At 37.6% G+C, this 14,840-nt stretch overlaps 1 protein-coding gene across 1 annotated transcript; it reads right to left on the bottom strand.

Moving 5' to 3' along the window:
* Window positions 1-3,254: 3,254 nt before the first annotated feature.
* LOC140762205 (DNA-directed RNA polymerase II subunit RPB2) lies at window positions 3,255-14,431 on the bottom strand. The gene is made up of 25 exons (XM_073099847.1): window positions 13,995-14,431; window positions 12,451-12,672; window positions 12,082-12,372; window positions 11,744-11,941; window positions 10,270-10,334; window positions 10,099-10,185; window positions 9,870-9,990; window positions 9,733-9,777; window positions 9,503-9,640; window positions 9,326-9,398; window positions 9,169-9,245; window positions 8,791-8,898; window positions 8,532-8,648; window positions 8,195-8,350; window positions 7,990-8,091; window positions 7,676-7,801; window positions 7,515-7,592; window positions 7,332-7,427; window positions 7,062-7,177; window positions 6,900-6,969; window positions 6,776-6,829; window positions 6,542-6,685; window positions 6,086-6,385; window positions 5,330-5,752; window positions 3,255-4,114 (listed from the first exon to the last, which is right to left on the bottom strand). Exons 1-25 carry the CDS (start codon window positions 14,232-14,234, stop codon window positions 3,995-3,997), a joined length of 3,567 nt encoding a protein of 1,188 aa, XP_072955948.1. The 5' UTR covers window positions 14,235-14,431; the 3' UTR covers window positions 3,255-3,994.
* Window positions 14,432-14,840: the final 409 nt, after the last annotated feature.

Genomic DNA, 14,840 nt, shown 5'->3' on the forward strand with positions numbered 1-14,840 from the left:
TTAGGCAAGACAACTGAATCTCAAATCCCTAGCTCACGTGCTAAAAATCACCACCTTTAATAATAAATAACAATAACATTTTTAAATAAAAAAATATTAATTTTTTTTTATAATTTAACTCAAAAATTAATAATTTGAGCTAAAATAAGTCCAAATCAATTGGACTGGGCTGCAGTTGGCCCGCAGCCCACCCAACCAAATTCTTAAATGGATTGGGTCCAAAGCCCAATCCAATTAAACTAATGGAATCGGGTCGGGTCTCTTGGATTCGGATCCAACCGGACCCGAATCCAAAAACTTAAAAGGGAGAAGACTAGAGGTCGGGTCGGGTCGGGTCCGCAACCCAAACCCGAACCCGAGAGAAGGAAAAAGGTTGGCTCGAATTGAATCCGAGCCCAACCTCTTTCTTCCCCAACGAGATCGGTGAGGGAGAAAGAAGAGAGGAGGAAAGGGAAGGGAGAGAGAGAGCATTGTCATCGACCATTGTCGCCAGCAGCCTATCGACCTTGTTGGAGCTTTCCTAGCGACCTCGACGACCTGTAATAAAGGGAAGGTCGATCACAGCGACCAACAGTGGAAGACTTCCCACCCATGGCCAACCACAACCCGAGCCACGAGGGCCTCCTAGAAGATATCATTGACACCGGGCTTAAAGCACGAAGCTTCCGGTGACGGAGCGGTAGTGACCCGAAGCCGCCGGTCGATGAGGTTCACCAATGAAGCTGCAACATCGAAATTATGTATTTCTAATTTACTCCATTACATTGAAATTAAACTAGAGGGATAAGAGAGGGCTTACCAAGGAGTCATATGGTGGTCTTTGATGGCTCCGGTGGCACTCCGACAGGCCGATTCCACTGTGTGATTCCGATAGTGAGAAAGAAGAAAGCGAAGGAGGAGAAGAAGAAGAAAGAAGGAGGGTGACGGGGATTAAGGGGAGAGAGAAAAATTAGGATTTAATTTACAAAGCAAAGATCCAAATCTGAATTGGATTTGAATTCGGTGAGATTTTCTGCGACTGCCTCGTCGCGTGCTGGAGAGGGAGAGGGGAGGGGGTTGCACGTACAGAGCACGTGCACCCGCCTCTCTCAACCCCCTTTTTTTTCTGATTCTTACAGGAACAATGCTCCTTCTCTTGCTCTTTTATTTGAAAAAGAGCCTCAAAAAACTGCTTCTACCAAGGGTGCTTCCTTCATTATTGGTAATGGAGAGTGGATCAACACTTGAATAGATAGATTGGCAACTGATATCACCTTTCAAACTCTTACTCTCGCATGGGAACTAATCATACTATTGCCTAACGACTTAGGCTGACAATAACCACTGATCTCTTTCTCGTTCCCTTTCCTAGGAGAGGCAACCCTTTAGCTCTTCAGCAGCTTGAGGCTATCCTAGCTTTGGTGGAGGATTGGAGAATCTTCTTGAAAGTTAATAGAGAATAGAGCATATGTAGTTAAATCTCTCAACAACTTAAGGTAATAAAGAAATCTAATTAATTCGACTCAACTCGACTTGACTCGACTGACTTGATACACATGTTCGGATCATATCATTAACTTGCATATCTTAACAGATTATACACAAGGCAGAACATTCTTGAGAAAGGATACTAGTTCCGTTTATTAGGTTAATTGAAAGATTAATTGTGTTTCTACTACCTTTAGGAAAGGTCTCAATATGCTCCTATGTAATATCCTAGCCTCTAGGGCATGATGCGACCGATCACACTATACTGGCCTTGTGCCCGGGTATGGAGTGTAGGGAGGCATGGCTGGGTTGTGGGGTTGCCACGCTCCTTGAGTTGCCTCCCCGACCAACATATGTTGTTAAATTTAAAATTATTATAATTTGATCATGATTGTCATGCATTATATATTAGTGTATTTGGTAATGTGATATTGTGATATATGACATTTTGTTGATGATACATTTTATATGCTCTTTCGTAACACGATGCTTTGTTCTAATTCATATTATTTAATACGTAATTTACTTTCTGTTTAACATCGCTGATTCGGGGTATAGAATTTTCGCTGAATTATTTGGTTTATGATTATCTTTATTTTTCTAACCCTCAAATTTATGAAATCTAACAACAAATCAAGAGATCATGAAAAATATTTTATACAAAAAGTGAGATTGACCAGGAGTTAGATGATGGTTTATATGAGGATTGTGTTGTAATGATATTATATATTTGTATCTCACTATATTAGTCTATAAATTATATAATATGATATTTTGTATACAATAGACTTTCTTCATGGATTAGTCATAAACTTGATAGTTTATTATGAAATATGTGAGTGTTACTAGATTTTTATAGTTTAGTATTACAGTGATATATATATATATATAGAGACTATTGTGACAAAATGTCTATTTGGATTATCGTATGATTTATCTCTTAAATAGATTATTAAGCACATGATTTTTTTTTTTTCTCCGTAACCGCCCCCACAATCCAGTGAAAAATTTAGAGAAAAATAAATAGCATGATCTTTTGCTGATTTCATCGCGAAGTCTTTCTTTAGAGAAAGTGGGAGCCCTACTTCTCTTTGAAGAGTCTGATAGCCTACATGCTTTCTCTGATTTTGGCTCTTTGCAATTTTCCTTCCCCCAATCTCCCTTGTTCACCCCCTCTCTGTACATTCCTTCCTTCTTATATAAAATTAGGTTTTATACTTTCTTCTAGATTAAAGGAAAAAAAAGAAGAAAGAAAACCCATGGTTTTAACTATGATTTCAGTTTTTGATTGTTATAATTGACCTCTAGAAAAAAAAAATGGAAAATTTAAATCTGAATGGATCGATTTCAACCAATAATAAGCTAAAACCAACGTTAAAATTGACAATCTGACTGACTGGTTCTGACTACCAAAATAAAACTGGCTTCAACTTGAATTGGCTTAATTTTCAATCAGATGTTTCTTGCTTGACAAATAAAGAAACTTCAAACCAAGGGAGGGACCAAGCTTTAAGTATCAATATAAATACTGCCCAGGTATAAAATTTTTGCTCTACACGACTACACCACATAACGATATTTTACCGCCGGGATGTAGACGCCATGTCCTACATAGAATCAAAGACCTTCTAATTTCAAAGCAATTTCGCTCTCACATTTGAAACAAAATGTAATAGAGATGTATCACACATCATTGCGTTATAATGCACAAAATAATGGCCTTTATTCTTCCATTCACCAAACAAATGCATGAATGACATGTATTGCTTGATATTGATACAAAAGTATATGGAAAGACATTAGATTAACCAAACAACTGGATTTACAAAACAGTGTATTATGGAGCGGCCACAAACAATTTCAGCTTTTGCAATTACAATGGCTATTGTCACCACACTAAGCCTGCCTAAATTCTCATCACAGAAGAAAATAAATATCAATAAGCATTATTTTCCACAAGTTTGACCGTGATCCCCTACTACACAGGATCTTGAATGCCCTAAGTTAGGGTCCATAGTCACCCCGGGGAAGATTGTTCATTAGTCCTGAAGATATCCAGAAAGGTTACAATATACCACGCTCATTGCCCTCAAACAAGAAAAATAATTTTACATAGAAGATAATTTTCCCTCGCACTAAAGATTTTTAAACCATCCTGTCCACACAACTCGGACTCACCGTGAAAAAAGTGAAACACTAGCAGAGTCGTGCTGCTATCCTTTTCTATGCCAGACAATGACTAGTGATACGAGGCAAAGTATGTTCTCTCAGTGGTCGCGGCTTTCAACTTGATCTATCCTTGATATGATCAGCTGAATTCTATCGAAATTCTTCCGGTAAGGTTCTTGAGAAATGAGGCACTGTAGTGGAAGCTTTTTCACATGTACATGGCACTACACTTTACTCCCAGATCTATCAGGATATGCAGTACACGTAACACATTATTCTATAAAATAGACCGCCCTCCTGTTTGAGCTGCCCACTTTGTGCTTTGTATAAAAAGAAAAACCACACAGTAACAGTACTTTTAAGCCCCTTTCCTCTTTTGATCTTTGGATGGCTTCACTTCCTTCGTAAGCATTCTCGGAGCTATTGCCATGGCCATGAGCTCTTGGAAAAGCAGCTTACAAGCATAAGGTATATGCACCTACAGAAGGCAACATCACAAATTATCCTTGGTACACCATAAGAAAAAAAAAAGCATCTAGGAATTCAGGCAAAAAGTGTAGTGCTCCTTTTTATTTATCTGAAGTACTTATACAACTTGGAAGATTGGTAAGTTCTGTGGGGGCAAAAGAAAGTTGTTGACGACATGTATCAAAGCCAGCAAGTGAATCACATAAAAAGAAATGCAGGTACACATCAGTCACACTTGATACAGCATATTTGTTAATCTCCAATCAGGAAAAGAAAAAAAATAATCATAAAGTGCATTTCCATAATACTCGGTACGGTGCATGAATGCATGAATCAGCTATACCTATTTCTTTCCAAATTCATGACCATAAGAATTCCCCAGCCTAAACACACCTAAAACCATATAACTGGAGTAAATCAGGTCTTTCTACAGGTTCGATCATGCTTTGGCATGACCCATCTCAATTCAAACCATTTCACTTTTTTCTTCCTCCCACTTACGCAACTCAAACAGTATCCTCCACTCGGTCATTGCTGCTTCTCTTTCCTCTCTCTAGATCTCTTCTGCTCTCACCTCCCTCACTCTTATCCCATCCCCTCAACTTTCATCCATCACTTTCTCTGTTATCCTCCGTCAATTCTCTCTTCTCGTCTTCTTTGAGCCCAAAGAGGTTTATGGTGCTAGTGATCTACCCAAAGAGGTTTATGGTGCCAGTGATCTTCCAGCAGGAGACGTATCCCCTAACAGGCACAGTGTCAGGCAGTACTTAAAAATTCATGCTCTCAAGTTTGCAAGGACAACACACTGAAGGCTACATTCAAATTTCAAACAGGAGTTTCAGTTGTACATTATAAGCCCTAAGAAAGCTACTTTAACAAAGGTTTGGCATAGATCTGGCCAGTATTTCAAATCTACCTTGTCCCTTACATACGAGAACACAAGTTCACAACTAGCTATGAGAAGACCAACAAGACCAGATATCTCATTATAAACTGTCCGCATGATGCGAGTGCAAAAGGAGATTAAAGTTCCGATAGTAATAACAAAGAACAGAATTGCAGACCTACATGCAATGAGAATAGCATCAAAATATAAGGAGACTTCCTGTGACACATGCACATTTGCCAAGATACTAGACAAAAAACTTAAAAAATTGTCTAAATAGGCTCTCATTAAAATAACTATCAACTCAAAGTTCACAAGAGCAGGGAAGAAGTTCCTTACTTGAACAATGTCAGTCTTGTTCTTGCAACCTCTACACTCAAAGGAATTCTTCTTGAGGTTAGCAATGGCAATGAGCCCACATTTTTCACACACATGGACCCTATAAGCATCACTTTGATCGAATAACCTCTCCTTCAGGAAAAAAGCAGCCCCATGTGCAATCATGCAATCTCGTTCCATTTCTCCAAAGCGTAAACCTCCATCTCGAGATCGCCCCTCTGCTGGTTGCCTGGTAAGGATCTGGACAGGGCCACGTCCTCTTGAGTGGATCTTATCGTCTACCATATGCTTCAGCCTCTGATAGTAAGTAGGACCCAGGAAAATCATGGCAGTCAACTTCCGCCCAGTATGACCATTGTACATGGTCTCAAATCCACGCATCTGATATCCGCACTTATGAAGAGCTTTGCTAATGTTATCCACCTAGAAAGTTTGCACATATTTATCAATTTATGCAATGGAGAATTCTTCAATACACAACTATATTTAGTAAATGAATTCTCTTATTCTACTGTCCATCTCAAAGTCATTCCTAAAGATCATTTCCTTAGAGAAAACATACCAGGACTTTAAGAATGGTAATCAAACATTGTTATTACCTAGCCAGTCACAACCTTAATAAACTCAAGAAAGCAGTATGCCCGTAAGGGTGGCATTTTTTACTTTCAAATAGGCCAAAAGGAGGTATAGATAATTCTGAATACAGATTGCTTCGCATTTTACAAAGAATGCAAGATGTGCTTAAATAATACTTACTGTGACATCAGTAAAAGGAGTAGCATCTCCCTCCTTCCCCATATGAGCAGCTACTTTCCCCATAATGCATTCAATAAGTTGACCAATGGTCATGCGAGATGGAATAGCATGTGGATTCACAATAATATCAGGTGTGATGCCTTCAATAGTCCATGGCATGTCCTCTTGTGTATAGGTCATTCCAACAGTTCCCTTCTGACCATGCCTACTACTAAATTTGTCTCCAATTTGAGGAATCCGAACTGATCTCATTCTTACTTTGACGAACCTCAACCCATCAGCATTTGTAGTTAATAGAACCTGTAAAGACCATAACACATTTAGATAGGAATGAAAGGCCTGCCTCTACAGATGACAGCATTACACAAAAGGATAGATTGATATGTCCACTGCTGATTGACCAATAAATTCAGGTCCAAAAATTATTATATATTAGCTAAAGGAAAAGAGAGCAACCTGATCCACCATCCCGCTTTCACTGTGGCGTAAACAAGTACTATGATCACGTCGTGTGTATCTCGAAGCTTGTCCTTGAGAATCATCTTGGGCAATTGGGGATGTCTTTCCAATAATCACATCTTCACCAGAGACTCTTGTGCCCTGAATTCCATGAATTGTCATTAGAGAACTAACAAGAAGACTCCATACAACACAGAAAGATGATATTATCAATGTTTCATGAAAACTTACAGGAGGTGCAAGGCCATCATCATCTAGTTTGTCATAAGACCCATGTCGCATACCCTGATGAAAGAAAGGAAGGGAGCTAAATAAACAATGAAGAAACAAAATTTACAGCTTTTAACTAGCTTACCATAGTATTCTCCCTATTTGGGCGCCCAAAATCTTCTTTAACAAGAGTTCCCATCTTCTTTTCCTCATCTCTGGACAAGGGCCATCAATATGAGAGTTAAGCATCTTGGCCATTGAGGAAGCAGCAGTACACAAAAGTAAAGAACAAACTTGGGCATCATACCGGTACGAGCGGAAAAATAATGAGCGGAAGAACCCACGATCTATTGAAGATTGGTTCATAATAACAGAATCTTCTTGGTTATACCCAGAGTAGCACGCAATAGCAACAATTGCATTCTTCATAAACATCAAAGAGAAAAGGTATCAGCAGTTTTGCAAGGAGAAACATAAATATAGGAAGATGAACAAATATAGAATATGAACTAAGAAAAAGATAAATAGAAATATAGAAAAAGGAGAAAAAAAAAAGCAGAGAAGAACAATCACATACAATGCCAGCTGGCAACTGCCTAAAGTGCAAATGTTCCATTGCACGAGTTGTAACAAGAGGTTTCTGTGGATAATACAGAACATAGGCCAATGTGTCCTGAAAAAAGCAGCCAAGCATACCAGATCACCAAATAAGCAAACATGATCAAGTTAAAACTTAAAAGATAAAGCAGCAAACGCTTACCATTCGTAGTTGATAGTTGGTAACATAGATTCCCATGGCTTGTTTTCCCATTGCTGACTGATATGTATTACGAGGTGACTGATACAAAGTAACAATGAGATTAAGTGCAGAGGAAAACAGAAAGGAGCTAAGCAACATAAACATTATCTATCGGTGCTCACCTGGTTGTGGTCAGGAAAAGGAATGATGGATGCACATACACCCAGAATTAATGACGGATGTATCTCACAGTGGGTGTAAGTTTCAGAATAAGCTTCCTCTGGATTCTGTCTTGCATTCACAAGATCCTGAAATATTTCATTGTCATCAGATTGCTATATTAACCACTTATTAGGTGCATTTCTCCTTTTAAATTGTCATAGATCCTTAGCAGTCTCTTCCGAAAATTTACAATTTCCCAGGTACTTCGAGTGTACTTTTTCACTAAAGCGGCATAAGAAAATAATGTAAGAACTTTCAATTTTCAAACACTCACATTAATGGTCATGGATATCATTGTAGTTTCCTCTTCCTCGGTATCTATGTACTCTATAAATCCTTTTGCAACTAGATCATGCCAACCTTCTTCTGGGGATTCCTGGACATATGGAAGTACAAATTTTTAATAGAAGAGTCAAGAGTATATGACATGTACAACTGTTAACTACATAAAGGACTGATTTTGAACTTTCTGGACACACCCTTTGCTGCAAGGCTCTGATATCTTTCTTCTTAATAAGTAACCTTTGATTTTCCACTATAAATAATGGACGACTGCAGCGGCCATAATCTGTATAAAGCCGCAGTTCTTTAAGACGAATATCTCGGACCACTCCAACTTCAGTGTTGACATCAATCTGAGAACAAAAAGACAAAATAACAACCAGTAGGTAATTTCCAACTTTAAAAGGTGCGGTGGTACTGGTGCAAGTACTTCCCAAATGAGCACCAATAAAATTCGCATCCATGTCTTAAGATATAAAACCAAGAAAAATGAATGCATCACAAAGTAAACATATGAATGATGTGAGTACAAACCTGTCTTCTCAAACGTCTCAAGGTTCTAACCAAGAGGTCCGGATTTCGATGGATACCAACCCAGCAGCCATTAACAAAAATTTTAGCTGCTTGGGGAATAACAGCAGGTGATATTTCCTACAAAAGGAAAAGGCCTCATAACTCAGATTCATTAGCAGACAAATAATAACAAGATACTTACAGCTAATTCTGAAGAAAAATAAGAACATGGAATCAAATCAATATTTATACTTCCCAAAGCGTAACAAATCAGCTATACCTCAAAGTTTTCAGTGCCCCACTCCTCTAAAAATTCCAAAATAGGATTTGCAGCAGACCCAACAGTGATGTATACCATCAATGCAAGATTTTTAACCAATCCACAAGCCTAATGATACAAGAACGTCAGATGATGCATAAAATATGACACAATAAGATAGAGACAATGAAAATATCCACTATAACCAGCAAACCAACCCTAAACATTTAATCCCATTTCTCAGTATTCATCGACACGTTAACTTGATCATAGGAGGCCATAAGCCATATTTTCTCCTCTCTTACATTGCTCAACTTAAAAAAATATATTACAGCTGCAATACTAAGAAAACTAAAAGTCCAAGAACATCATACTATCTCATGGTTGCAAACCACTTACCTGTCCTTCAGGTGTTTCTGCAGGACACATCATTCCCCAATGAGAGTTGTGCAACTGCCGAGGTTTTGCCAACTTACCTAATTGAAAAATCAAGATATAAATCCAAACTAGAGAAAACTTGTTCAAGTGATACCTAAGATAAAGCTTCTGTTTATACCTTCACGTCCTATGGGAGAGTTCAACCTCCGCAAGTGAGATAATGTAGAAGCATATGTCAAACGATTCAACACCTGTAAAAAGATAAACATAGTTAATGTTTTCCTCACAAGTCACACATGTAGCGTACTTGATAACAAATGAAGCTGCAGAAATATGTGAAGATAAAAGTATATACCTGTGACACCCCTGCTCTTGTACCAGCTTGATTTGCTTGTCCCCAGTTTCCAGTAGCAAGGGAGTACTTAAGACCACTGGTGATAGTTTTAGCTTTGATAGCAAATTGCAAATTTACCTCTTTTCCATTATCTACACACTAATAGATCAAGTTCCAAGCAGAACCATTAAAAAAATTTCAGAAGTTACTTAATCCAACATAACAAAATAAAGCTCATGAAAACAAGAAACCTTTTGCACATATGATCTCACGTCCCTTGTCAGCTTTCTAAAAAGCTATATTTGCAAAAGAAGAGAATATTATATTAGTAATCCAATAATAGAAACAAACACATGATTTTAAAATTCTAAGATTTAGATAGACAAACCATTCTGAAGAGGCCTCCAAGTAAAGGACCAGCAAGGTCCAACCTTTTGTTGCCATAATGGTCCCTATCATCTTCTGGTCTCCGGCCCAGCGCACAGAGCAATAGACGATGAATGATGTATCTACAGAAAATACAAAGGGTAGTTAGTATCTCTACTTTAAATTATCTCCTCCACTTAGCTTTGTAGTTCATAACAAAGAAAGAGTGAAAGAAAAGAAACATAACTGACCCAAAATAGTATGCTTTTTTGGTTTCACAGAATTCACCAACACCAACATGAGGTAACATTTCCTTTTGAAGAATTTCTTTCGCATACCTACAACAGGAACACGCCCAACCTTCATAAACAAATATGAAATTATAGCAAGATATTTTTAAATGATTGCTTGGCAGAACATACTTAATTCTCTTCTCCCTCGTTACACCAACTGTCGCCCCACGCTTTCCTATGTAGTCCAATGCCACCTGGTGAGAGAACTAGCATGTCACATAGAGAGATTTGCCAATCTATTAATTGAACTAAACAAGGAGCTATGTAGGCATATGAGCCAAAACAAATGTGCTTCCATTGTGCGCTATGACATCTTGCTCACAATAAATATATGGAAACATAAATATGGGAGGGAAAAGTCCCTCAATTCTTCTATGTAGAGAGATTAACTAGAAAAGAAGAAGAAAAAAAACAAGCGAACTAATCTTCCCTAAGAAATGGAACAGACAGTGTTATCAAATCTCAGTCGAACAAAATTCTGGATAAAATATAGTTCATTAGCTCTAAATATACTCTTGTTAACATGAACTAATGATAATAGTAAGGAAGCCAACTTATCTCACAATCATCCTATTGCCAACTTACCTAACAACATTTGCACATCCCATCATTTTCCTGGTGCTGCTCTCTAAATCTTAGAAATTACCGCCGATTCTCGGATTATTCCATTCCTCACATCATCCTATCAGGCTATTACGCATCTGAGTCACACTTATCTCCATTTACTGTCTGTCACGACAGAGCAAAACTACTATACTGTAACCTGCATGCAGATATAGTATTGCTCTTTTGCACTAGATCTACTCTTGCTAAGAGAAAATACGAATGTTAGAAGGGAAGCCAATTTTAGCCAACTTATCTCACAATACTTTCGTATCATCCTATTGCCAACTTATCTAACAATATTGTTGCATCATCCTATCATTCTCATGGTGCCGTTCTCTAAATCTTAGAACTTTCACCTATCCCAGGATTATCATTACTCACATCATCCAACCAATCCCAGGGTGTTGCTCTCTATTACTCTATATCTTAAAAGTTTTCACCTAGCCTGCATTAGCTCAAGGTCTATCTTCTCATCCCTTTTTTTTTTTTTGGTTACAGCTCAATTGACCATGATTGTTGACAAATTGTTGCATGATCCCTGAAAATAAGCCTAATAATAAGCTAAAAGGAAAACTAAGAAAACCAGAAGGTTAACAATATCTCATTGTAACCAAACATAAAAGTGTCAGTAAATCCTCCCAAGTTTAATTCTCAATGTCCTACCACATGCTACACAAACCTCTCTGTGGGTTATTGTACATAGATCATGAAAAGTAGAAACTTAAATACGTTTAGAGACTGGTAATAAATGCATAAAATATATGATGACTACAAAAGAGAGGGACAATGCATTGACGAAACCACCCATCGACAGAAGGAAAAAGAGTTCCTAAAAATATATATTCATATTTCCATCCCAGAGTGCTGCATATAGTGAAGAACAATGATCTATTCCCACTAAACTGAGAAACTTTGCATGTACAGGAGGATTAAAGATAAAAAGTCATCTCTTGATTAATGGATGCATGAGATCCTCTCAATGGAATGTCAGAATTACCTGCTGATTTTGTATAACAAATGCTTCCTCTAGAGAAGGCCGCAACAGTTCCATCATTTGCGTATCAGAGAAGTCATAACATATATGTTCTAGTATGTCTTTGTCAGCAACAAAACCTAATGCTCGGAACACAATGATTATTGGAATATCTGCTCGTATATATGGAAGGGTAGCTCGAATATACTGTCCTGAGGAACCCTGTCAAGATTGAGAAATTTGCTATTTTCAAATTTCTGTTTAATGAGTCCAGTATCAAAATATAAAATTTTAAACAGAAACATACACAGGCAGCAAAGAAAAAGAAACACTGTGTAAACATGAATAAGTAAAGTACCAACCCCTTTCGCACTGGTACGGGAGAGCATCCGCACAAACATGCTGCTTGCTGGTCTGTTCTGATTCTCAGCCATAGATCTGACTTCCGCTACATAAGCAAATTTGTTAGGTTGTCTTTTCTTAAATACATAAACATGATTGGTGCTCATCTTTTCCTGGGCAATAAGAACCTTCTCGCTCCCATTAATTATGAAATATCCGCCTTGATCATACGGACATTCTCCAAGTTCAGTTAGATCTTTTTCAGACTGCTGATATAGTGTGCAATAACTAGAACGCAACATGATAGGCACCTACGATAAGGAAAACAAAAGGTTGATGAGCAAAAACTAGACAAGGGACAAAGTGCCAAAAGTACATTCATTGATTACCTTTCCAATAAATACTTTTGGATATTCCTGAGTCTCAGTAACCTCCTCGCAGTCATGCCCTTTCTTTATAACTCTATATTTTACATCAACATATAATGGAGCTGAGTATGTCAAATTTCTAAGCCTTGCAGCTTTAGGAAACAATGTAGCTGTTTCTCCATCAGACTCTGTCATCATAGGCCTACTCAAATAAATCTGTCCAAAGCTAATCTTGTGCAGCGTCTACAGAATATGCATCAATAGAAATATAAAATTAAAAGAAAAGCAAGACAGATATCAGATAAGTCAGCAGAAGAATATGTAGGATATAAATATGAGCATAAAAGATACCAAAGAAAGCAAGACCGCTCTGGTTAGAGAATGGCATCAAATGGCATTCTTAAACAGGGTACTTGTGAATATAGTTTAAAATTTTATCCGAAACCGAGATGTTTTGCCAAAATGTTTTGCATTATGGTCACATCCGATCCCCCGCGTTCAGAAACAATCCTAATAACAATTTTCTAATGTATGTTTTTTAATTCTAAGTGGATTCAACTTAATCCAACTTGTATCTAACTCGGTATCAACCTCATTGCTTAAATATTATTACATTTTGTGTGATGTCTTGCATAATAAGATAAAGAAGAATATTTATTAAAAGAAGTCCAAAATCGATACAATGAAAGTAGAATCGAAACCGACCAAAAATGACTAAAATGTTTTGGTTTTTAACCAACCCAAAACAAAAACGAAAACCGATACTTTGAACTATGGTTGTGATTGTTGTAGGACTAGTAACTCCTTCCTACTTTTGCAGAAAATTCAAATAATTATCCACTGGTTCTTGTTCACACTGTTTGAGTTTTGAGGGTTTCTCCAGAATCCAACTTCATGGTTCAAAGTTCGATCAAAACTTATAGAAGTAATAATACCACTATAGTTATCTAAATGGCCAACTTGGGTAAATAGGTAGTTTCCGTTAGCTTCAAGTTCCTCTTTCTTTCTCAACATATTGCTTCAGTACCCTTGACCCCCATTAATTTTTTCACTAAACCTCCCTCCATTATAATTTCATAGTCTATCTTCTAGGTAATGGACCATTCTTCATCCAATTTCCAACACTGCCCAATGAAACTGAGTCCTTTTCATGTATCTTCTGTTCTTACCAAGGACATTCCTGACTTCTCTTTAAGTGCAGACAAAATATTAACAGAAACACCTATTGGAAGCATTGACAATAGGACTCTCGAAACACAAAACCTGCCATAATCTACAAAAGGCTGCTCAGTTTTTCGTTCTGAATCTTCTGATGGTTCACAAACACGAATTCCTAGTGATTCTATGTATAATCGGTGGAATTTCCAGTACCTTTATCAGAACGAATCCGGTGTTCACCAAGATCCACCTCGCCACCATAACCCTACCTATCTAAACCTCAACTTCTCATCAAACCAATTTCAGGTGAATCATCAAAAAGTTTCCTCATTTTCTCCAGTAGATACCTAAAAAACCCTAATAACCAAAAGAGGGCCAAGAAGAGACTCGAAGAAGGAGAAGAAGACCTCAGAGAACTCGGATTGGCGGCCAGGGTTGTGCTGGGACTCGGGGCGAATCTCGATGTCGGCGGACTCATCGACGATCTCCTGCATAGTGTTCTGGATGAACTCGTCGAACGAATCTAGCTGCTGCCGCACCAGACCCTTCTCCTCGAAGTAGGCGCTGATAACCGCCCACGCGTCCTCCTGCGTAATCTCTTCTTCCTCGTCCTCCTCCATCTCCATCCCCGCGTACTCCTCCTCCATCTCTCACCCCTATTCCCCTCGCAAAACCCTAGCAACAGTCGATCTCCTTCCGAAACCCTCCTATATCGCGTCAATTGATCTCGGAGATGAAACCCTAGCGACAGGCGTAGGCGAGGTTTTCTTGTGATGGAGAGTGAGCCAAAGAGAAAGAACCAAGCTGGAGAGTCTCGCCTTCCGTTCTTAAGATCAGCTCCAACCGGTCTTTAAAACTCCAAATTTGGAGCCCGACGAAGCTCCAATGGGTATTTGGACTCCAAATTTAGAGTCAGCACTTCAAATAATAGTTGACCTTTTACACTTTTAAATTTAATTTTCTCAGTAATTTTTATTAAATAATTTAATTAGTTAAATTAAATATATAATTAATTTTACTAATCAATTTTTAACAAAAATACCTATCATATTCTTAACACCTCTAATATGACTCTAATATTAAATTATTTTTGAGTTATTTTAATACTTTATTTTTTAATTATTTTTGGCTTACTAGATTATTAAATATTTATTATTTCTATTATAAATATAATTCTGATATTTTTAGTAATTACGTGTAATATATTTAATGTGTATAATTAAAAAATTAGTAATTTAAAAATATTTATAAAA

The sequence above is a fragment of the Typha angustifolia genome, chromosome 7 (genome assembly GCF_048772165.1).
Source record: "Typha angustifolia cultivar Huaian chromosome 7, ASM4877216v1, whole genome shotgun sequence".
NCBI classification, from domain to species: Eukaryota; Viridiplantae; Streptophyta; class Magnoliopsida; order Poales; family Typhaceae; genus Typha; species Typha angustifolia.